Below are 24,348 nucleotides of genomic sequence, written 5' to 3'. Positions count from 1 at the left end.
TACTTTGGTCTGCTGTTCTTTATTAAGGTTGTTACGCATCGCAGTGATTATTGAGGATTTTCCTGAAAGACTGGGGAAGCATACTTTTATTTTTAAAACATATGAAAGATTTCTGCTAATATGTAATGTCTTCCGTGAGACCAGGAAGCCACATTATGGAGAACACTAATAGCTAAGGATAAGATTTGATATTCTTTTTATCTTCTTGTCCACACTGGATTTGTCTTCTGATTTGCAAGTATTTCCTTCTTCCCCATATCTGGGGGTGAAGGAAGACATAGTTAATATTTTTATGCATCCGCTCCTTTTAGATAACTACTAACCACAGCCTATTTTCTGGAGTATTTCCATTCTTACTCCTTTATGGAAAGATGACAACAATGGGAAGCTCGAATGTTGCCTTAGGACTTTGAGGACTTGTTTAAAGATTGAGGGATTTTCGAGCAACTTCTCTGTAGTGATTTATTTAATTTCAAGAAACTTAGACTTGATGATTGTAGAAAACAGGCTACAAAAGCAGATTGTTTTAGGTGGAATTGTAAACATGAAATACCTTTAGTAATCTGGTACCCTGCACACTTTAAGGAAAGTAACTGAAAAAAATGAATGACATGTTTTTTACCACCTTTCAGATTGCCATGGGGATTCCTTTATATAGGATCAAGGATATCCGTATGATGTATGGAGTATCTCCCTGGGGCGATGGTCCCATTGATTTTGAAAATTCTGCTCACGTCCCTTGCCCAAGGGGCCATGTTATTGCTGCCCGGATCACTAGTGAAAATCCCGATGAGGTAACGCATCACTTAAAAGGTTGACATCTTTTTTTTTTTTGACGTCTTTCCTGGAAATGTTGCTATTAAGATATAGGATCTGCAGACATACTTCAGCAATTTCTTGAGTCTTCTTCTGGGGAGGGAAATTTATAGGGGCTTCTCAGAACCAATAAATAAGTGATTGTTGCCTTGTTGGTCACTTAATCACACATGAGTCCACCCAGGGGTCCTCAGTCTGCAACACTGGGCCTTGGCTTCGCAGTTTCTTGGCGTCATTTCTGCTTCCTAGGGTGATTAATACAGAGCTGATACAATGAATATCTAAATGTTCTCTTCCTTCCAAATATAATATGTTCTCTCATATTCTTCATTCTTTAACAGGGTTTTAAGCCCAGCTCAGGAACTGTTCAGGAACTGAATTTCCGGAGCAATAAGAACGTTTGGGGTTACTTCAGCGTTGCTGCTGCAGGGGGCCTTCACGAGTTTGCCGATTCTCAGTTTGGCCACTGCTTTTCCTGGGGAGAAAACCGTGAGGAAGCGATTTCGTGAGTAAAAAGTGTTTGCGTTTTGCGGATTACCTTTGTACTGATCTGTCATGAAGGTTTAAGCATGCATCTTTTTTTTTTAATTTATTTATTATTTTTAATTCATTAATTACATTGTATTATGTAGCACAGTTTCATAGGTACTTGGATTCTCCCCACCCCTCCCTAACCATGCATCTTGTTACTTAGTACTACTATGGACAGCCTATTGATTGTACTTGTGTTCATATTGTGTCAAATTATGTGGTATTAAGGTGTTTTTCTGTTTTGAGTTTTTCTTAAAGATTTATTTATTTTTATTTGAGAGTCAGATATACAGAGAATAAGATTTTCTGTCCACTGGTTCACTCTCCAAGCGGTTGCAAGGGAGGAGCTAAGCTAATCTGGAGCAAGGAGCCTCTCCCGGATCTCCCTCTTGGGTGCAGGATCCCAAGGCTTTGGTCCTTCCTTCTGGCTTTCCAAAGTTACAATCAGGAAACTGGATGGGAAGTGGAAAAGCCAGGACTGAATCTCCACCCTATGGGATCCCGGTGATTGCAAGGCAAGGAGTAGGCTATTATGCCAGGCCCTGTTCTGAGCTTTTTCACATATTTTTGTTAAATATTTTTTGAGAAACTTAGGAAATAATTCTTTCAAAATATTGTACTTTTTGTTTTGCTTTGTTTTGCAGAAGCAATGTTGTTATTAGGGGTAGCTAGATTCTTGATGGTGAGAAAATACCAAATACATCATAGAGAAATTTATCATGAATAAAAAATATAACTGGGCCCGGCGGCATGGCCTAGCGGCTAAAGTCCTCGCCTTGAACGCGCTCTGGGATCCCATATGGGCGCCGGTTCTAATCCCGGCAGCCCCACTTCCCATCCAGCTCCCTGCTTGTAGCCTGGGAAAGCAGTGGAGGATGGCCCAAAGCTTTGGGACCCTGCACCAGCGTGGGAGACCCGGAAGAGGTTCCAGGTTCCCGGCTTCGGATCGGCGCGCACCGGCCCGTTGTGGCTCACTTGGGGAGTGAAATATCAGATGGAAGATCTTCCTCTCTCTCTCCTCCTCTCTGTATATCCGGCTTTCCAATAATAATAATGATAATAAATCTTTTTAAAAAATTAAAAAATAAAAAATGTAACTGTAATGTGTAATAACTTTAGCTTTTTCTTTGACAAGCAAAAGTTATATTTATGTTGTACCCCATGCTTTGATAACATTGTGTGTACATTATGGAATGGCTGGATCTGTCTTAACATGTTCTGTCTAGCAGATTTACCCTTTATGTGGTGAAAATTTTGTAGCAGTTTTCAAGTATATATATTTTTAACAAGAATCATAATAAATGTACTCCTATAGTTATTTAAAAATAGTAAAATTATAAACTTCAGTTTGTGAAAAGCACATAGATACGATATTTCAGCATACTTTAAGGTTATACAAAGGTAACTGGTATAGTACAGATACTAAATATTGAATTAAGAGTAGTTTTGCCTGGCTATAAAGTGAGCACTTTTTTCATAAAAGATCTGTTTTATTTGTTTTTTTTTTTAATATTCATTTATTCATTAATTACATTGCATTACATGACACAATTTCATAGGTACTGGGATTCCCCCCCCTTCACCCCAAACCCTTCCCCCATCATGAATTCCTTCACCTTGATACATAACCGCAGCTCAAGTTCCGTTGAGATTCCCTAATTAAAAGTTCACACCATACAGAGTCCAGCATCCCACTTGTCCAGTTCAAGTTCAACGGCCTCTTAGGGAGGCCCTCTCAGGTTTGTAGGCAGAGCCAGCAGAGCGTCACCTCGATCAATTAGAAGCTCCAACATATCTTCAGCAACAGTCCATGATGAGGCTGGTGCAGAGTCCACTGATTGACATAGTCCATCTTAGGGTTTCCCCTTGTCCAGTTTTCCGCTGCAAGCATACAGCTGAGGTGGTTGATTCATCTACTCCATTTTCCATCTTTTTTTGGTTAATGCTTTGATTCCTCCATTTTGTTCAGGGGAATCCCCCTAAAAAAAACTTTGAGGCATTCCCAGTCCAGGCTCCTACATGTACTACTAGTAAGCACAGTGCTCGCCACCGTCCATCACTCCGATCAGCTGATGGTTGTAACCCCTGGGTTGGTTCTCTTCTGAGCCCCGACCTCTATTGGAACCAATGAGTATCGCATCTCTCCCCGGCTCTGCCCATCACACTCTCATCCCTCACCTAAACCAGTGGGAGGAGTGCTGGTCGGGTGTTGCATTCCCTACTAGCACAGGCCATTTCACCTTGGCATTTTGTGTTTTGTACTGTTTTTTTTTGTTTTTTATCGCAACCAAACCCGGCCAGGCCCTCACACAGTTTCAGCACTTGGGCTTGCCAGTGGATGACGTGAACCAACTCAGCCTGGTCTGCCCCAACCCGAGCCAAGTGTATTCCAGTGGGTCACATTCCAAAGCCTCTTCTGGGTTATTTACCTCCATGCTTCCTGCGTTTATTTGTAGAGTCAGTGTCCTGTCAGAGGAACTGTTCAGGTTCCTCCCTCCGACTCCTTCCTGGTGTCGGGCTTCACGCATTCCAGCAGGTCCTTCGGCCAGCTCCGCTCTTCAATCCATTCTGGTTCCTGCTGTTGAGAGTTTCAGCCCAGCCACGGCTCGTCCATACCCACGTATATCTTATATATGGCTCAGATGGGGTTGAGGCCTAGCCGAGCCCGTCCAACATCTATCCTGGTCCTCCGGAGCACCAAACTGTGCTGTGGTCTAATCCGGCATGGTGCGTCAAAGCCGAATTGATATTTGTGCCAAGGGATTACAACTGTGACCCAACCAGAACTCAGCCTCCCTCCAGTTCCTGTGCCCCTTAGTGGTAGGCTCCACACAGCCAAGGCCTCCCCCACACTCTCCAACCAGGCCTGTTGCCAGCCAGTGTTAAGTATGCCAGAGGTTGCTCTGGTCAGCCCAGCACGCCCTTAGACTGTCATGCCTCCTGCATAGACTCCACCGGCCCTTCTAAACCGTCCATTGAAAGGCAGAGTGGCAGGGAAAAGACAGAGGTTTTTTTTTTTAAACACTAGCTCACACCCGAGTACCGTAATGGCTGAGAATGGAGCTGACTGTCGCCAGGAGCAGGAGCTCCATCTGGATCTCCCACGTGGATTCAGGTGCCAACATACTTGGACCATCTTCTGCTTTCTTGGCACGCTAGCAGTGAGCTAGAAAATTGACAGGTGCTCTAATAAAGAATGCTAGCTAGCATCTCAAGCCTCAGCTTTACTTGCTGTGCCACAATTCCAGCTCCCAAAAGTAGACTTTTTGACAGCTTTTCGAATAGGTATTTTGGAGTATCCATCCAAAATTGGAAATTGTACTAGTTCTTTGTATGTTTTGCTTATTTTCTTGTATCACACACTTATAACCCTTCCCCTGGCCTCTGAACTATACATATTAGGAAATCAGTAATGACTTATTAATATTTTAACATTTTCACAAGTGGAGATCTCCTAATTTCTCTACTTTAAGCTTTACAATTTTTCCCATTTATTTAAAACTCTTAAATGAAAAATTAAAGCAGTACTGTTTCCAAAAAATGGCTGGCGTCCCAAGGCATTGCATTCCCAGGCTACTGGCAGGGAGCTGGATGAGAAGTAGGCAGCTGGAACATGAACCAAAGCCCATACGGGATCCCGAAGTTTGCAAGAGGAAGATGAAGTAATTGAGCAACAGCACCGGGCCCTGTTTGTTTTGAAAGCATGAGAGAGACAAAGAGAGATGGCTTCAGTGGCAAATTCTGGGCCATGCTGAAGCCACAAATCATGAGTTTTGTTTGGGTCTCGCACATGTATGGTAGTGGTCCAGACACTTGGACTGTCTCCCAATGCTTTTTCCAGGTTGTTGGCAGGGAGCTAGATTTGGAGTGAAGCAGCTGAGGCGTGAACCGGTGCCCATGTTGGATCCTGGCATTGTATGCAGCAGCTTTACCTAGTATACCACAATGCTGGCCCACAGACATGTGATTTGATTTCCCCAGAGCAGGTTAAGTTTTTTTTTTTTAATTTATCAAATCAAATAGATAGAAATAAACACAAATTTCTGCTTTCTGTTTAACAATGAGATGATCGTGACAATAATGGTCTCATATTTAACAATGGTTAGAGTTAGCTGAAGTTTTGTTGTATGGCTGTTTTTAGATGGTACCTGAGTGCTGTGCTCCATGCATCCCCCGTACAGGTGACTTTAGTTATTTATCTTCCCAGAATGGCCTCTGGTGATATCTAGGATTTAAACTTTAATTAAGCAGACCATGATGTATTTCCTGTGGAATATGGCCCGTAACTCAGTCCAGAATCACTGCTACTTTACTTTTGATAAACTCTGTATATTTCTTTATTTTACAAAGTTACTTATCTTTTAGTGTATTAAAAATATGGTCTCTGCAATGTTTGCTTCTTGATACCATAGCAAAAGTTCATTCATCAGTCTGGAACTTGCTTTGTTCTTTTGTTCTTTCTTCCTCACATTAAATCTGTAGTTTTCAGGTGGGACATTTGAACTCTTGGTGTTCAGTATATGCCCAACCCATACTTCAGCAGCATAATCCCCCATAGATCATAACTGAAATCTGTGAGAACAACATGGTGTCTAGTTTGTTACTGCTATATTGCTTTAGCATAGTAAGCATTCAGTAAAGGTTTGTTGAATGAATGGATTCAGCACTAGTCCCTGTCCTCATATCCTCTGCCAGCAGGCCATTCTGTCTGTCCTTTCTCCTTGGTTCTTGCTATTTCCTCTGCCCATTCATTCATTCACTCCCAACAATTATTTACTGTCTGTTGTGTGCTGAGTCTGGCTATGTAGTGAAGACCAAAATAGAACCCGTGTCCCCAAGAAAAAAACAAATACACAAAACAATTAAAACGTAAAGTAGTCGGTGTGATGCTGGAGGGATTATGTGAGAGCACTATAGAAGTATACAGCTGGGTCAACTAACTCAGTTGGGAGGGTGACAGGGAGGACTCCAGGAGCAAAGAGGCATCTAGACAGATCCTTCAAGATCTAGGAATAGGTCAGGCCAAAGGAGGGCCTAGAGAAGAGGACGGACACAGGATACAGCGATGTACTAGACTTAGGGAATGCTTGGACTATTGGTACACTGCCCCTCTCCCAGCCATAATCTAAGCCATTTTTGAGGCCGTGTCACATTGCACATCTTCCATGAAACTTGAGTGTGGTGGATTTTCTGCCTTTCTTGAAACTCTCCAGCAGTTGGCTTGTCTTGCTCACTGACATTTGTGACATTCTTCCATACATTTTGAAATTGATGACTGTATCTACCTGTATTCTTCCTTATGGGCAGAGTATATATCTTAAGCATGCAAGATGTGTAATGAATGTTGTTGAATTGAGTCCTTTTCCAATGCAAGATAGACGGGCAACAACTACTAAGAAACACCCAGAAGTGCTTGGAATTCTTAGATTTGGGTCATCACACATATAATCGGGAAGTTAATAAAAGTATTGCTCAAGTCATTGCGCAGATAACTAAGGTGAAGGTTAAAAATATTCTCATGTGGACCTGGTGCAAAGGCCCAATTGGATAATGCCCTATAAACACTGGAATCCCATATGGGCTCCAGTTTGTGTCCTGGTTGCTCCACTTTCTTTTTTTTTTTTTTTTTTTTAAAGATTTATTTATTTTTATTACAAAGTCAGATATACAGAGAGGAGAGACAGAGAGGAAGATCTTCCGTCCGATGATTCACTCCCCAAGCGAGCAGCAATGGCCGGTGCGCGCCAATCCGAAGCCGGGAACCTGGAATCTCTTCCAGGTTTCCCACGCGGGTGCAGGGTCCCAAAGCTTTGGACCGTCCTCGACTGCTTTCCCAGGCCACAAGCAGGGAGCTGGATGGGAAGTGGAGCCGCCGGGACCAGAACCGGCGCCCATATGGGATCCCAGGACGTTCAAGGCGAGGACTTTAGCCGCTAGGCCACGCCGCTGGGCCCAAGATAAATAAATCTTAAAACAACTATGTATATCCTTATGTGCATATCAACCTGGTATCTATTTACACTTAATCAGCTGTCTCACTGTATGAAACCTATGAATTGAGATGGTACTATTTACCCAGATTCATTTATCTGTTTATTTAAATAAGTACATTTTTTAAATATAAAATATGCATAAGATATTGAGGTTGTAGGTAGGGAGATGGAGAGAGCTCTTACATCTGCTGTTTCTTTCCCTGCTGGCTCTAGCTGGGATGATCTGAAGTCAGGAACCAGGAGCTTCGTCTTGGTTTTCTATGTGGGTGCAGGGTCCCCAGCACTTGGACCAGCCTATGCTGCTTTCCCAGGTCATTAATAGGGAGCTGGATAGGAAGTGGAGCAGCTGGACTCAAACCAGTGCCCATATGGGATGCTAGTGTCATAGGCAGCAGCTTCACCTGTGGTTCCATACAGCATTGGCCACAGTAAATAAGGCTTTTGTTTGTTTTTTTTTTTGTTTTAAATTGGAAAGTTAAATTTACAGAGAAGGAGAGACAGAGAGAAATATCTTTCATCCACTGGTTTACTCCCCAAGTGGCCACAACATCTTGAGGTGATTTGAAGTCAGGAGCTTCTTCCAGGTCTCCCACACAGGTGCAGGGTCCCAAGGCTGTGGACCGTCCTCGACTGTTTTCTCAGGCCACAAGCAGGCAGCTAGATGGGACGTGGAGCATCTGAGACACAAATTGGTGCCCATATGGGATGCTAATACCCTAAATCTAGTTAGTTAGCAATAAATTAATGGAATGATGTAAGCCTACTAAGTGAAAGGTGAGGATGATTTACGTGTAATTTGTCCTATGCTCTTTATAATAAGATGTATGCTATTAGCTGGTGCTTCTGTGGTAATATCAGCCAGAATTCATAAGTATTCTGACTTCTTAGGAGTTCTTCTACCCAATACACATGTGAGCGTACACACTTTCCTATGTATCTTCTTTTGTTCTCGTGTCTGCTTTCTTTTGTAAGACTCCAAAGAAGTCAAAATATTGTTGACATAGATTAACTTCTGTTCTTCCAGAAACATGGTGGTGGCTTTGAAGGAGCTATCTATTCGTGGCGACTTCCGAACTACAGTTGAATACCTGATCAAATTGTTAGAGACAGAAAGCTTTCAGTTGAATAGGATCGACACTGGCTGGCTGGACAGATTGATAGCAGAAAAAGTACAGGTGTGTATTTGTCCTCGTTGATAAACAACCTGTGGGATTTGGTTTTAGGGTTTCCTATTGCCTGTATTTGAGTCAATTCTGTATGTTGTAGTGTTATTTCCTGGAGTGCTTGAAGAAAGGCATGCAAGGGTTGAACTATTACTGTGTCCTTTCTTCATTTGGTGCTGAAATTTTGTTCTATTTCACAAGTACATGTGGTTATGTTTATTTCAAGAGAATCGGGCAATGAGAATGCATGTTTTTACTGTAAGATGTTTCATCTTGGCCTTTGTAATTCTGGCTTCGCAGGATGCCACACTGCCCAGTGACCGTGTCTTTACTCGATCCTCTTTTTTTCCAGGCAGAACGCCCTGATACCATGTTGGGAGTTGTATGTGGGGCCCTTCATGTGGCCGACGTGAACTTGCGGAATAGCATCTCTAATTTTCTTCACTCCTTGGAAAGGTAGGCTTTGTTGCTCACAGGCTGAAGAGCCAACCAGTGGTCCTGCATCCAGGCCTGGAGCTCAGATCCATTATTCAATCCATTGCATTACACTTGTAGGTGCTACTTGGTTGTCACGTACTGAGGTGCACAGAAGCAGGAGGATATAAGAATTAATGGCCAACTATTTTGAAATTCTAATTGCAGATTCTAGACATTAGCTTGTGAACAGATTACTTAAAAAACAAACAAACAAACTGGAATCCAGCTCCAGTATTTATTCTGTCCCATAAAACCATCAAATCTCCCCAATCCTGGTGATAAAAATCTGGTGTTTCTCCCTAGCATTGATCCCTAAATATTATATGTATTACCTGTGCCACCTTTCGGGAATTAATAATTGAGGCTGATCCGCGAGATGACCTTGTGAGTCTTTGAAGTAGAAGGTCAGACATGTTCAGGGCTTAACCAATTTTTCACACTGGTTCTGGAGGCCAAGCTCTGCCTCGGAGTCCGCCGAGGAATGGTCCCAGGGGCTAATCATTTTAAAGCACTTTAATCACAGGCACTTTATTTCCTTCTGTGTTGTGAAATGTGTATCAGCCGCCTTTTGAGGTACCTGAAAGGAAGTAACAAAACAAAATTTTGAAAATTGAACTCAGATTGCAAGCTCTGCGATAAGTATCTTTCCCCGTGTTATTTCTGTGTGCTAAAACCTCTAGCCATTCGCCTTTCCTTTCTGTATCAAATCTAAATCCCTCAATGTGAGGCTCAACTCCATGTATACTTTGGTCCCTTTTTTTTGGCCAATTCAGCCTTACTTACTTCTGTCTCTCAGTGTTCAGTCCCTAGCATCAGCAAATGATTTATTTCCCTACTAGCATACAGGTGTGTCACATACAACCTCTTTTATAGCCACCTTCCCCTATGTAATGTTGTTACATTTGGTTTACTTTTTAACGTACAAATGTTATTACTTGAGAGGCACAGGCAGAGAGCACTCCCATTTGTTGATTTAATTCCTAGATAGATGCACTGTCCCTGGGACGGGGGGTTGGGTGGGAGGTGGGCAGTTTCCAAAGCTGGGAGTAGAAATTGGCAACCCAGTTAGATCTCCTCCCTCTGTGGCGTGAACCCAATTGCTTGAGTCATCACCACTGCCTCCCAGGGTCTGCATTAATAGGAAACTGGAATCAGGGGCAGAGCCAGGTATTAAACCCAGGCACTGATCTGGGATCTAGGCATCCTAACTGGTGTTTCTACTACTTGGTAAAGCACCCTCCCTTTTATTTTTAAAATTTATTTAGGAAGCAAAAAGAGATGGACAGGTAGACCGAGAGCACCCATATGCTGGTTCATTCTCCAAATGCCCAGCACAGCCAGGCAGGGCCAGGCTGCAGCGAGAGCTGAGAACTCAGTCCAGGACTGCCATGTGGGTGGCAGAGATGCAACCGCCAGAGCTTTCATCTGCTCCTTCCCAGAGTACACACTTACAAGAAGCAGGAATTTGCAGTGGACCCAGGACTCAAGCCAAGGCATCCACATGGGACATAGGCATCCCTAGCAGGTTTCAACCGCTTAGCCAAAATCCCACTCCACATTTGTCAGTTATTAGTGTCTGGTCACACTATCTTATCACTCAATCTCTCTATTAGTATTACTAAAAATATTTCTTGGTGATGTTTCGCTCCTTAGTAATATCTTCCCTTTCTCCTTTCCTCAGCCTGTTGGAATTTTTAGGACTTCCTAAAAAGGTCCCAGTTTCTAGGAGTGGATTACACTGAAGGGACAAATAATATAATCAAATGGTTCAAAACTTAAAGGACAAAATGATGCCTTTGAAAAGTCTTCTTTCCTCTGATTCCTGGTCACCCAGTTCTTATGGTCAGTTTGTTTTGCTGGCTTCTTTTGTAACTTTGCAGAGAAACTTCAAGTTTATATAAGCACATGGGTGTAATACTTCTTCCTGTCCTCTGATTTTTTTTTTTAAAAAAAATGGTAACATATTTTGAGACCATTCTTCACTTAGCATTTTTCAGTTAACAGTGCATTTAGAGATTGTTCAATATTTTATAAAAGGTTTTATCTTAGCTTTTCCAAAAAATTTATTTGAAAGGCAAAGTGACAGAAAGAGAGAGAATATGAGAATTAATCTTCCATCCATTGGCTTACTGCCAAAGTGGCCATAATGGTTGGGGTTGGTCCAGGCTAAAGCTGGGAGCCTGGAACTTCCTCTGAGTCTGTCCTGTGGTCAGCAGGGGTCCAAGCACTTGAATCGTCATCTGTTGCTTTCCCAGATACATTAGCAGGATGCTAGGCTGGGAGTGGATTAGGCAAGGAAATGGAGAACCTGGGAATTTTGCCTATTGCTAACAATGCAGAGTGATGGAACCACTATGAGAAATGGTATTAGAATTCTTTAGAAACTGAAATACTGAATTGCTGTGTCTTGCATCGATACTGTTTCTGGGTATTCTGAAAGAATTCCAAGTTGAGTCTCAAACAGATATATGCTTACTCATGTTCATATAGCATTATGGAAAGTAGCCAAAAATGAGCGCAATCCACCTATCGACTGATGATTGAGAAACAAAATATAGTGTGACTATGTGTACAAGTGTCCTAAAAGGAAGGGAATTCTGACATATGCTAAAACGTGGGAAAATCTTGAAGACTTTTTGGCAAATGAAATAAGCCTGTGACAAAAAGGCAATTACTGTATGACTTTACTTTTATTTTATGAGTTACCAAGAATCGTCAGGCTCAAAGAAACAGGCCCAAAGAAACAAACAAGAATGGAGTTGTTTAATGGGGTCTAGAGTTTTGATTTTGCCACCAGAAAAAATCCTGGAGATTGGTTGCATAATAATGTGGCTGTAACTTAAAAGTATATATGTTAAGATTGTTAAGATGGTTTTATATTATGTATATTTTACCATAATTTAAATGAGGGTTTGAATTGTGGCATCACGATTTAAATCTCTGTTCCTGATGTCGGCATCCCATGTGAGCTGATTTATGTCCAGCTGCTCTTTTCCAATCCAGCTCCCGTTAATGTGCCTGGGAAAGCAACAGGACATGGCCCAAGCACCTGGGCTCCTGTTGCCCTTTTGGAAGCCCTGGGTGACCCCGAGACAGTCGTGTGACCATTGGGGAATAAATCAGCAGGTGGAAGGTTGCCATCTGTAGTTCTCTCCATCATCCTGCCTTTCAAATATACAAATGAATGTTATACAACAGGAAAGAGGAATACATATTTAGCACAGCAGATAAGACACCTGTGTCCCGTATCAGAGTGCTTGCATTCACTTCTGAGCCCCAGCTTGTGATTCATTTCTCTCCAAGACAAACCTTGTGAAGTAACAATGATGACTGGCATAACTGGGTTCCTGCCAGTCACATGGGAGCCCTGGATACATTCACGGCTCCTGGCCTTACCTTTGGCCTAGCCCTGGCCATAGCCGACATTCAGGGAGGGAACTAGGGGATGGGAGGGCTTTGTCTCTCAAAAAGTGAACAAACTCAAATATTGCAAGATTCGTTCATAATTTATGTGATCAGTCCCTCATAGATGGTCTTCAGGTGGTTTTGATGTTTCAGAAAGTGCTGAAATCTACGATTCCCTTATGAACTGCTGAAGTTTTCCAAAAATAGGTGTCACACGTTTCTCTTATAGAGGTCAAGTCCTTCCTGCCCATACGCTTCTGAACACAGTAGATGTTGAACTGATTTATGAGGGAGTCAAGTATGTGCTTAAGGTATGTTGAAGCCCCGTGAAGCCTGCACCTTACTTTTGGTCTGTCTCTAGCTTATTCTCTTTAAATCAATAAATGGGGGATAGGGTGGGGGGCAGTTCAATTTACTGAAGAGCTAGGAGTGCTAGTGAGATCACTGTGTCAGTAACCTGAAGCCAAATTTGATGATATTCTTTAAAAAAAAAATTTTTTTTTAAGATTTATATTTATTTGAAAGTCAGATATACATAGAGAAGGAGAGACAGAGAGGAAAGATCTTCCATCCATTGATTCACTCCCCAAGCAGCTGCAGTGGCCGGAGCTGAGCCAATCTGAAGCCAGGTGCCCAGAGCCTCTTCCTGGTCTCCCACATGGGTGCAGGGTCCCAAGGATTTGGGTCATCCTTGACTGCTTTCCCAGCCACAAACAGGGAGCTGGATGGGAAGCAGGGCTGCCGGGATTAGAACCAGCGCCCATATGGGATTCTGGCGCATTCAACGTGAGGATTTAGCCACCAGGTCACTGCTCCAGGCCCAAATATGATATTCTGTGAACATCTTGTTAGAACTTTCCCAATTTTACATATACATCCAACAAAGAGAAGCCATTGAAGCAGCCTGGTGTGCTTGCAATTGATTCATCCACCCCAGTGATGCAATGTCACACCAGTCACATTGATTTTCTTCCTCCTCAGTACTGAAATTCTGTCTGGAGCTGCCTGGAGGGGACTCGCTGACTCAACCCTTTTGGCCCTTGTTCACTGTAGGTGACTCGACAGTCTCCCAACTCCTACGTGGTGATCATGAATGGCTCATGTGTGGAAGTCGATGTGCACCGGCTGAGTGACGGGGGACTGCTCCTGTCCTACGACGGCAGCAGTTACACAACGTACATGAAGGAGGAGGTGGATAGGTGGGTTGCTCTTTGAGGGTCATTTACTGGTGATTGTGTTAGCTTTCTCTCTTGTTAGACACTATCACTGGGAGTTTTGCCAGGACCATCTTTGTACTTTGTCTTTTTTTTTTTTAAAGATTTATTCACTTTATTACAGTCAGATATACACAGAGGAGGAGAGACAGAGAGGAAGATCTTCCGTCCAATGATTCACTCCCCAAGTGAACCGCAATGGCCGGTGCGTGCCGATCCGAAGCCGGGAACCTGGAACCTCCTCTAGGTCTCCCATGCAGGTGAAGGGTCCCAAGTCCTTGGGCCGTCCTCGATTGCCTTCCCAGGCCACAAGCAGGGAGCTGGATGGGAAGTGGAGCTGCTGGGATTAGAACCGGCGCCCATATGGGATCCTGGGGCGTTCAAGGCGAGGACTTTAGCTGCTAGGCCACGCCGCTGGGCCTGTCTTTTATTAACTTAAAAAAAAAGCACGTATGTTTAAAAATTTCAGTGCTTGCAGTTAAAACCATGTCTTCCTGCCAGTTCAAGGAGTGAATAGTGAAAAATAATTACTCTCTAAGCAACAACTCTTGGGTATTTTGGTAGGAAGTTTTATCTGCACATGCATGTTACATATGTATCCATACTGAGTGTTTCCTTTCTGCTTACACAGACACCAATATTCCTTACATACTGTCTGCCCCTTGTTATATGCTGTAACTTCTATTGTAGACTCAAAAAGCAGGCACAGTGTTCTAAGAACTGGGTGAACTAACACATTAGAAACATTGCCAACAACATAAAGTTGAAGAAATGTTAGTTATTGTGTCATTATCATCTTTGTTTTTATAGAGGTGCCTGCTCTTTTTATTGGTTCTATAGCATTCCACTATAACAATATACCATGATTTATTTAGTCTCTGTCTTATTAGAAGAAATTACTGTTTAGCATTATAAACAAAAATAGATTAAAATGTGTGTGTGTTCAGTTTTTTTTTCCTGACATTTTCTCCCATCCTTTTTTACTTTGCAACACATTGTATTGGCTTACATTTTCACTTGTCTCCTAGATACCGCATCACGATAGGCAATAAAACCTGCGTGTTTGAGAAGGAAAATGACCCATCAGTAATGCGCTCACCTTCGGCTGGGAAGTTAATCCAGTACATTGTGGAGGATGGTGGCCATGTGTTTGCTGGGCAGTGCTATGCTGAGATTGAGGTCAGGGAGGTGACTGGGTTGTCGGGTATTGGGAAGGGAGGGTGGGCTGGGATGGACTAGGACAGAAAAGTAGCAGAAAGGAAATAGAAGCAGAAAGAACAGGTGTTGGCTTAACTGAGACTCTGAACCTGGAGTTTTTAGACACACAAAGTTCATTCATTAACAGATGAAGATTCTAAGTCTAAAAGTAGGTATAGACAGTAACATTTATTGAACATTAGTGTTGTGTTTAGTGCTGGCTTAACACAGAAAGAAAGTATTCTTTCTAAGAGAGGTAGGCAGAGAGTGTGAAGGGGCTGCCTAACCCAGTTCTAGGTATGGTACACAATAAGGGTAGAAACATGAAGGAGGGAGCTCTTGAGCTTAGTTTTTCCAAGGAGATAGTACTAGCTCAGGGGAAGTAGGACAGGGGAGCGTGTTTCAGGTGGGAGGATCAGGACCAGGGATGTGGTGCAGCTCTTTGTGATGCCAGCTGTCCCTCTCAGAGTGCTGACTTGAATCCCAGTTGGTCCATTCTCAACCAGCTTCCTATTCATCTCCTAGGAAAACAGTAGAAAATGGCCCATGTCCTTGGGGGCCTGACTCCTGACTCTGGCCTGTCCCCGTTTCCAGCTAGCAGTTGTGGCCATTTGGGAAGTGAACCAGCTGATGGAAGATCGCTGTCTCTTTCTCTTTCACTCTTATTCTGCCTTTCAAATAAAGAAGTACACAAATATATGAATCTTTTTTTAAGATTTATTTATTTTTATTGGAAAGGCAGCTATACAGAGAGGAGGAGAGACAGAGAGGAAGATCTTCCATGCGATGGTTCACTCCCCACGTGGCCACAATGACTGAAGTTGAGCCAATCAGAAGCCAGGAGCCTCTTCCAGGCCTCCCAGGCAGGTGCAGGGTCCCAAAGCTTTGGGTTGTCCTCAACTGCTTTCCCAGGCCACACGCAGGGAGCTGATTGGGAAATGGGGCTGCTGGGATCAGAACTGGCACCCATATGGGATCCTAGCTTGTTCAAGGTGTTTAACCACTACGCTATTGTGCCGGGCCCATGAATCCTTTTTATAAAAATTGAAAGTAGCAAGTACAGGAAGAAGAGAGTATTATGCATTTAGGGAACTGCAAAAATCTATTAAAAATTGATGAAGGTATAATAGGGAATAGCAAACAAAAATGGGATAAATGTAGTTTGAGGTCTTGAAGGATCTTATAAGCTACACTTCTAAGTTTAGACTGCTCTGGAGGCAGTAGGAAATCACTGAAGGAGGGTGGTTTTTTTTTTTTTTTTAATGTTTTTTTATTTGAAAGTCAAGTGATACAGGTGGGTATGGGCAGTAAGAGTGATCTTGTGCTAGTTCAGTCCCCAGGGGTTGCAATGGCCAGGGCTGGGCCAGGCTAAAGGCAGGGGTCAAACACTTGTGGCGGCTTCTGCCGCTTTTTTCAGGCCATTAACAAGGAGCTGGATTGGAAGTGGAGCAGCAGGAACCCGAAGCAGCACTGATAAGGGATGCCAGTGTTGCAAGCAGCAACTGTTACATGCTACATTGCAACACTGGTCCTATTGAGGGAGTTTTAATTAGAAAAGTGACAGTCTGAGATTTGCATACTGGAATGATTGCTGTTGGTGACCCTTCTGCAAGCCTATAGCAGGTAGGGAATCTGTTAGGATTTTGAAGTGCTGTAGGTCCGAAATGATGAGGCTCTAAACTAAAGTCACGACAGGAGAGGAAGGACTTTGAGAGAAGTTTAGAAAATGTGGTTGGCTGCGTTCCCCCTTCTCTTTACCTTTAGCTGTGGGACTTGTGTTTAAGTTCTTTAGCTCTTAGTTGTTGATTGGTGGGTAAGGGAGAAAAAGGGATGAAGAATGACCGTCAGGTTTTAGCGGGAATACCTTAGGTAGATTGCCTAGAATCAAACACGTGGAGCCACTGGTCTGAGGAGATACAGAAAAAGCAGAATCACAAACTGGTAAAATGCGTTTGAGAGTTAGAAACAGGAAATTTTGGTAACAGTTGTTGATCCTCACAGCTAGCTCCTGGCAAAGTTTCTAATTGCTTGCCTCCTAGGTAATCCGAAGAGATTTAGATAGGTGCCCATTTTTCTGGATTGAGCTAAATTTTGTCCAACGTAGATGGTGATTAAAACCCTGGCTTCTTTAAAACCTTCTTCTTTGTCAAGGGAGGTCAGGACTCTTTTAACTTGTGCACCTTTTCACTGTAGGTGATGAAGATGGTGATGACCCTAACAGCTGCGGAATCTGGCTGTATCCATTATGTCAAGCGACCTGGAGCAGCTCTTGACCCTGGCTGTGTAATCGCCAAAATGCAGTTGGACAATCCAAGCAAGGTTCAGCAGGTGAGGTAGTCCGAATGTTGGGTCTTGGGGCAGGGCAAGCGATTTCAGTGCTTGGTTGTCCAGTGTTTTTATCCAGCTCTTTTCTTGTTATTCTTCTCATCTTTTGCTTTATATCTGTGCCTATGGTGTTGTAGACCTGGAATTTGCAAAGTCAATACAATACTGCAATTCTCCAACTTCTTCCACTACTTCTCCCCTGAGAGCTGGATGTGGTGAAGGGCTGCCTTAATTCTGAATAGCGACTCTGAGTTGCTGTGATGTGTGCGCGTGCCCAGAATCAACGGTAAGGAATGACTTGCTCTCTCGTTGGGATTGGCAGGCGGAACTTCACACGGGTAGCCTGCCACGGATCCAGAGCACAGCGCTGAGAGGCGAGAAGCTCCACCGCGTATTCCACTATGTTCTGGATAATCTGGTCAACGTAATGAATGGATACTGCCTCCCAGACCCTTTCTTCAGCAGCAAGGTATAAAGCACTTTCTGGGTAGGGGCATATGAGCAGGGCACTCCTCTAAAATAGGTTCAGGGTTTTTTTTGTTTGTTTGTTTGTTTTGTTTTTTTAAATGAGGGAGGGAAAGAAAGCTGTTTGGCTTAGAATTCTGTCCCAGTTTTTTTGTTTGTTTTTTTAACTTTTTAAAAAGTTTTTTTTTTTTTTTTTTTGTCTAAATTATTTGAAAAGCAGATATACAGACAAAAATAAAAGAGCTTCCCTTTACTGGGTCACACTTCAAATGCCCACAACAGATGGGGTCTGGGCTAGGCTAACCCCAGGGGCCTGGAACACACTGTGGGTCTCCACTGTGACTCACAGGGGCCAAGCTGCTAGCAGCCTCTCCCCTGCCTCTACATGTGTGTCTAAGCAAGAAGGTAGAATCAGAAGCAGAACCTGAAGTTGAACTTAGTGCTCTGGGAGGAGTGGTGGGTGTCCAGAATCCTGTCTTAACTGTTGTGTCAACTGCCTGCTCCTTTCCACCCACCATTAGCTGTGGGATTTGAGGTATTTAGATTCTTTATGGACTTCACATTTTATTGGGATTATTCCTTTTTAACTCAGAGAACAGGGGCAGTGTTAGATGCTTGCACTGCAGTTTCATAGTAAATGCTGTATGATAGTGAATTCAAATACACAAGTTTTCAGAGAGCTGTTAAATTTGGATTCCAATTTTTTTCTTCTCAGGTAAAGGACTGGGTGGAACGGTTGATGAAGACCCTCAGAGATCCCTCCTTGCCCCTCCTAGAATTGCAAGATATCATGACCAGTGTCTCCGGCCGTATTCCTCTCAATGTGGAGAAGTCTATCAAGAAGGAAATGGCTCAATATGCTAGCAACATCACATCAGTCCTCTGTCAATTTCCCAGCCAGCAGGTACTTACAGGATAGCACTGTGATTATTTTCTGTTGGCTGTCTGTCCTGGAATTAGGGTATTGGGTCCTCATTACTGTCTGAATGTTGTCATCACAGACTTATTCCTGAATACTTCAGCAATGTCCTTTTCCTTTGCTTGTAAGGCAGGTTCACGTCTCGGGGTTTAGGGCTTGGCAAGTGGGGAGTAGTTTCCTTCTTCATCTGAAGTTGCTGTCACATGTCAGAGACTCTGCTACATGGCTGTCTTCGTAGTAGAGCCCTCAGCCCACCTGGAACGGCGGGCCCCCATGTTATGTCCAGTAACTTCTCTCTGCTGCCTCCACCCTTGGGAATTGTCATGTCTTCACTAAGATAATTGATACTGTGATGCTGTCAAGGCTGATTTTGATTCCTTCTTACACCCTAGATTGCCAACATTCTAGATAGTCACGCAGCCACACTGAACCGGAAATCGGAGCGGGAAGTCTTCTTTATGAACACGCAGAGCATCGTCCAGCTGGTACAGAGGTTAGTTACATGTAACTCTAGCTTCTAAGAGCTGCCCGTCCCATGATTTCCTTGCCTTTAAATGCCAACATGGAGATTTGCTTCAAGTTTGACTTCCAGGGAATTACAAGGTACCTTGTGTTTTAGCAATTACTAACCTAACCCTCATACTTGGTATTTCTAATGATTTATTAGTCTACGTTGTTTTTTTCTGAGTTACTAAGGCATAGACCTTTCATTGCTTCCTTTTCCTTGCATTTTGATGATGGCCTTAGTTTTTCTTTGGTACAAGGAGCAGCAGTATGACATTTTTTTCTTAGAGTTAATTGTTGAGTCAGATGTTCACAAGGAAATTTCAACTTAAGGGTACTTAGAAACAGGAGACCTTAGCCTTTTCAATGATGTGGAGATAATTCCTACTCACTACTAGGAACTGAGTCAAAATGTTAGATGGGACTCAGAAGGCATTTTTGACTTTGTTTTCCCTTTTTTTTTTTTTAAGATTTATTATTATTGTTTTCTTTTTAAGATTTCTTTTTTATTACAAAGTCGGATATACAGAGAGGAGGAGAGACAGAGGAAGATCTTATGTCCGATGATTCACTCCCCAAGTGAGCCGCAATGGCTGGTGCTGTGCTGATCCGGAGCCAGGAGCCAGGAACTTCCTCCAGGTCTCCCACACGGGTGCAGGGTCCCAAATCTTTGGGCCGTCCTCGACTGCTTTCCCAGGCCACAGGCAGGGAGCTGGATGGGAAGTGGAGCTGCCGGGATTAGAACCAGCGCCCATATGGGATCCTGGCACGTTCAAAGCGAGGACTTTAGCCACTAGGCCACTGTGCCGGGCCCAAGATTTATTTATTTTTATTGCAAAGTCAGATATACAGAGAGAAGGAGAGACTGAAGTATCTTCTGTCTGTTGATTCATTCCCCAACTGACTGCAATGGCCAGAGCTGAGCTGATCCAAAGCCAGGAGCCTAGAGCCTCTTCTGGGTCTCCAACACAGGTACACGGTCCCAAGGCTTTGGGCCGTACTCAACTGCTTTCCTAGGCCACAAGCGGGAAGCTGAATGGGAAGCAGGGCTGTTGGGTTTAGAACCGGCACCCATATGGAATCCTGGTGCATGCAAGGTGAGGACTTTAGCTGCTAGGTTACCGAGCTGGGCCTTTTTTACTTTGTATATAAAAAAATCATGTCATTAGCAAGATTTCTTCGGGGTTTATGATTTAAATTAGTTTTGTTAATCGATCCTTTATTGGCCTCTGTCCTTACCTCATATTCAGAGGAAAACATTTTAGTGGAATGTCTAGAAAAGTACATTTGGCCTCCAGGTTTGATATTTAATAGTTAATTATTTAGCAGTATTGGCCTATCACTTTTTTTGATGCAGACTCTCTCTACCTAGGTACCGAAGTGGCATCCGAGGCCACATGAAGGCTGTGGTGATGGATCTGCTCCGGCAGTACCTGCGAGTGGAAACACAGTTCCAGAATGGTAAGCTGTGCAAGTTTCCAGTGAGGTGGCCCAGCCCAAACCATCTCCAACAGATTGTGCAAGAGCTAAGCCATTGTATGCTCTCACTAACACCTCCCATCAATAAACTCTCCTCCCTTTCAGCATGCCCTTTGAAAACCGTTCTTGCCTATCCCAACAGAGCCAAGACAAAACAGCGCAGTGTGGCTTGATGGGATTGTGGCTCTAACGTGCATCTGGGGGATGGCTGGGATAATTAATGGATGTATAGTGAGAGCTATCTGGGTTATTGCCAGGCTGAGGTTGAAATTTTGTGGTTGTCGTCTCTCAGCAGCTAATCCATGCACTGAACTGCAGGCATCTAGGAAGAACTGCTGTTTTCCTGTAATGTTTTAGTGTGACATTTAGGTGGAGTCTGTCCCAGCTTTCTCTGAAGAGCTTCACTAAATGATGTACACACAAATGTGAGGTACCCGTACCTTGGCTAAGATTTTAAAAGCTGTTCACTGCTGATACTTCTTCCTGCCACAAGATGGCAGTGAAATACCGCAGACTGACCATTACTTCTCCCTCCCTCCCTCCATGCCTTTTTTCTTGGTTAATCTGTTCTGCTTCCTATTGCTGCTCCTAAAAGATGGTGCTGCTGTGCTTGACCAAGAAAAATTCTCAGGCAGATATGAGAAAACTGAAGCTGGCAATGTGTAACATAAAACATCACAACCAAGTTTGCTTTATTCCACTAATGAAAGATTGATTTATTTGTGGAATACCATATTGTTATAATTTAATAGTTTAATAGAAGAAGAAACATGTTCATTTTCTTAAGATAGAGAAAGCAAAGCATTTGACAAAATTTAGCATTAATGCTTGTTTTGTTCTTTGAAACTAGGAATGGAGTGGAATTTTTTTTTTAAGGATTTATTCATTTATATTAGAAAGTCAGATACACAGAGAGGAGGAGAGACAGAGAGGAAGATCTTCCATCTGCTGATTAACTCCCAAGCAGCCACATTTGGAGCTTCTTCTGGGTCTCCCACACGGGTGCAGGGTCCCAAGGCTTTGGGCCATCCTTGGCTGCTTGCCCAGGCCACAAGCAGGGAGCTGGATGGGAAGCTGGGCTGTTGGGATTAGAACCAGCACCCATATGGGATCCCAGCGCAAGGGCCTGGAGTGTAATTTTTTGAATCTTGAAAAGGCAACCAAAAAAATCTGCAGTGTGTGTGTGTGTGTGTGTGTGTTTAAGAATTTTTTGATTTGAGGGCCCGGTGGCGTAGCCTAGCAGCTAAAGTCCTCGCCTTGAACGCCCCAGGATCCCATATGGGCGCCGGTTCTAATCCCGGCAGCTCCACTTCCCATCCAGCTCCCTGCTTGTGGCCTGGGAAAGCAGCCAAGAATGGTCCAAAGCCTTGGGATCCTGCACCCGTGTGGGAGACCCAGAAGAGGTTCCTGGTTTCCCGGCTTCGGATGGGCACAGCACCGGCCATTGCGCTCACTTGGGGAGTGAATCATCGGACGGAAGATCTTCATCTCTGTCTCTCCTTTCTGTATATCTGACTTTGTAATAAAAATAAAATAAATCTTAAAAAAAATTTTTTTTGATTTGAAACAGTTATAGAGAGAGGGTTAAAGGCAAAGAAATTTTTTTTTTTGAAAGATTTATTTTTATTGCAAAGTCAGATATACACAGAGGAGGAGAGGCAGAGAGGAAGATCTTCCGGCCGATGATTCACTCCCCAAGTGAGCCGCAATGGGCCGGTACGCGCCGATCCGAAGCCGGGAACCTGGAACCTCTTCCGGGTCTCCCATGCAGGTGCAGGGTCCCCAATCTTTAGACCTTCCTTAACTGCATTCTCAGGCCACAAGCAGGGAGCTGGAGGGGAAATGGAGCTGCCGGCATTAGAACCGGCGCCCATATGGGATCCCGGGGTGTTCAAGGTGAGGACTTTAGCCGCTAGGCCACGCCACCGGGCCCAAAGAAAGAATTCTTCCATCTGCTGGTTCACTCCCCAAATGGCTGCAACAGCCAGGAGTGGGACAGGCCAAAGCAAGAACTGGTGGCTGCTTCCGGGTCTTCCACACGGGTGATAAAGCCCACTCGCTTGGGCCATCTGATGCTGCTTTCCCAGTTACATTAACAGGGTACTGGGTCAGAAGTGGAGTAGCTAAACCTGAGTTGGCACACCTATGCAATGCTGGTGGTCCTGTGCCACAATGCCAGCCCTTTATGGGCAAATATTAAAAACATTCTCTTTCAGATGACAAATGAGACAAAAGCATTTGTTGTGAGAAGTTTTGTTCAACCTTGTATTGAATGCTTTGTTCGTACAAAAAAAAAAAAAAGTATAAGAACCAGAAAAGAGCAGGAAATAAATCTAGCACTGTGAGAGATGGTGCCTACTTAGAAAACTTCAGAGAATCCACAAGTACTATTACACAAAGCCTAATAGTGGCAACACCCAGACTTCAGTTTGCTTCTGTTTTGTAATAGAACAATCATTTACAAAAGCAATTTAGAAAAACAGTATTAAACATAGCAGCCGGGGGAGGGGACTATTTAGTTAGTGGTTAACGTACTACATTCCACATCATAGGACCTGGACTCCATTTCCAGGACGTGCCCCTGACGCCAGCTCCTTGCTCATTCAGACCCAAGGATGCAGCTCAAGCTCCAGATTGCCTTTCCTGCTCCTGGCTTTAGTCCCTACTAATTTGAAGTGTTCATGGTGGGCATTTAGCATCTGAACTTGCAGAAATTCACTCTCTAGATGTGGCTATGTCTCCCTGCATCTCAAATACGTTACTTAAAGGCCCAGTGCAGCTAAAGTCAATGCCTTGCATGCGCTGGGATCCCATATAGGTGCCAATTCTAACCCCAGAAGCCCCACTTCCCATCCAGCTCCCTGCTTGTGTCCTGGGAAAGCAGTTGAAGATGGCCCAAAGCCTTGGGACCCTGCACCTGCGTGGCAGACCCGGAAGAGGCTCCTGGCTTTTGGCTTCAGATCGGCTCAGCTCTGGCTATTGTGCCCACTTGGGAATTGAATCAGTGGACAGAAAATCTTCCTCTCTGTATATTTGACTTTCCAATAAAAATAAAATAAATCTTTAAAAAAATAATTACTGAAAACAGCTGAAAATGAAATATGAAGTAGCAGGTATGACCAAAAATGTGTGAACTTTTTTTTTTTGGAGAGAATTATGCAAGCCTTTTTTTTTTTTTGACTGAATAATAATGAACAAGAGCTAAGTAAACAGCAAAGTCTTACAAATAACTGCTCTTAGAAAGCTGTTGGCTCTTCCTAAATTTCTTCTAAACATTCATTGACATCTCAGTAAAAATTATAGCAAGGTGTTTTTTTGGGGAATTGTTAAATTCATTCTAAAACTCATCTATATGTCTCAAAATAACCAAGATAGCACTACAGAATACAAAGGGAAAAGGTTTGTTCAATTATCAAGGTTTACTCTAAATCCATACTTACTTAAGCAATGGTAATATTGGAATCCGGATTTTATAGGTTAATATAATTCGTAGAAATGGAGCCACACAGACACGAAAGCTCTTTGATGATAGAACAGTCATTGTGATTATAAGGAGAGGAACTGAAATTGTGACTAGGGGTTAATCATCCATACAACCGAAGACCTTGGGTCTGCATCTTACTCCATATATACACAAATTTATTTTAGGTGAAATAAATACTTAAACGTGTAACAAAGAAGTAAGCCTATTAAAATTCTCAATATTAAAAAAAACATTTTAGGGACCCGGCGGCGTGGCCTAGCGGCTAACGTCCTTGCCTTGAACATCCCGGGATCCCATATGGGCACCGGTTCTAATCCCGGCAGCTCCACTTCCCATCCAGCTCCCTGCTTGTGGCCTGGGAAAGCAGTTGAGGACG

General features: G+C 43.4%; 1 protein-coding gene across 1 annotated transcript in view; it reads left to right on the top strand.

Annotated features, from left to right (window-relative positions):
* ACACA (acetyl-CoA carboxylase alpha) overlaps positions 1–24,348 on the top strand; it is a 236,484-nt gene that overhangs the window by 65,148 nt on the left and 146,988 nt on the right. The window contains exons 13-24 of the mRNA XM_058675532.1: positions 633–794; positions 1,158–1,321; positions 8,365–8,515; positions 8,856–8,959; positions 12,615–12,696; positions 13,439–13,584; positions 14,628–14,778; positions 16,990–17,124; positions 17,444–17,590; positions 18,302–18,490; positions 18,898–18,998; positions 20,382–20,470. Of these exons, the coding sequence (XP_058531515.1) occupies positions 633–794; positions 1,158–1,321; positions 8,365–8,515; positions 8,856–8,959; positions 12,615–12,696; positions 13,439–13,584; positions 14,628–14,778; positions 16,990–17,124; positions 17,444–17,590; positions 18,302–18,490; positions 18,898–18,998; positions 20,382–20,470 (1,621 nt within the window). The remainder of the gene's footprint in view (positions 1–632; positions 795–1,157; positions 1,322–8,364; positions 8,516–8,855; positions 8,960–12,614; positions 12,697–13,438; positions 13,585–14,627; positions 14,779–16,989; positions 17,125–17,443; positions 17,591–18,301; positions 18,491–18,897; positions 18,999–20,381; positions 20,471–24,348) is intronic.

The sequence above is a fragment of the Ochotona princeps genome, chromosome 17 (genome assembly GCF_030435755.1).
Source record: "Ochotona princeps isolate mOchPri1 chromosome 17, mOchPri1.hap1, whole genome shotgun sequence".
Lineage (NCBI taxonomy): Eukaryota > Metazoa > Chordata > Mammalia > Lagomorpha > Ochotonidae > Ochotona > Ochotona princeps.
Note: the sequence above shows the minus strand (reverse complement) of the source record. Positions and strands in the feature narration are given on the sequence as shown.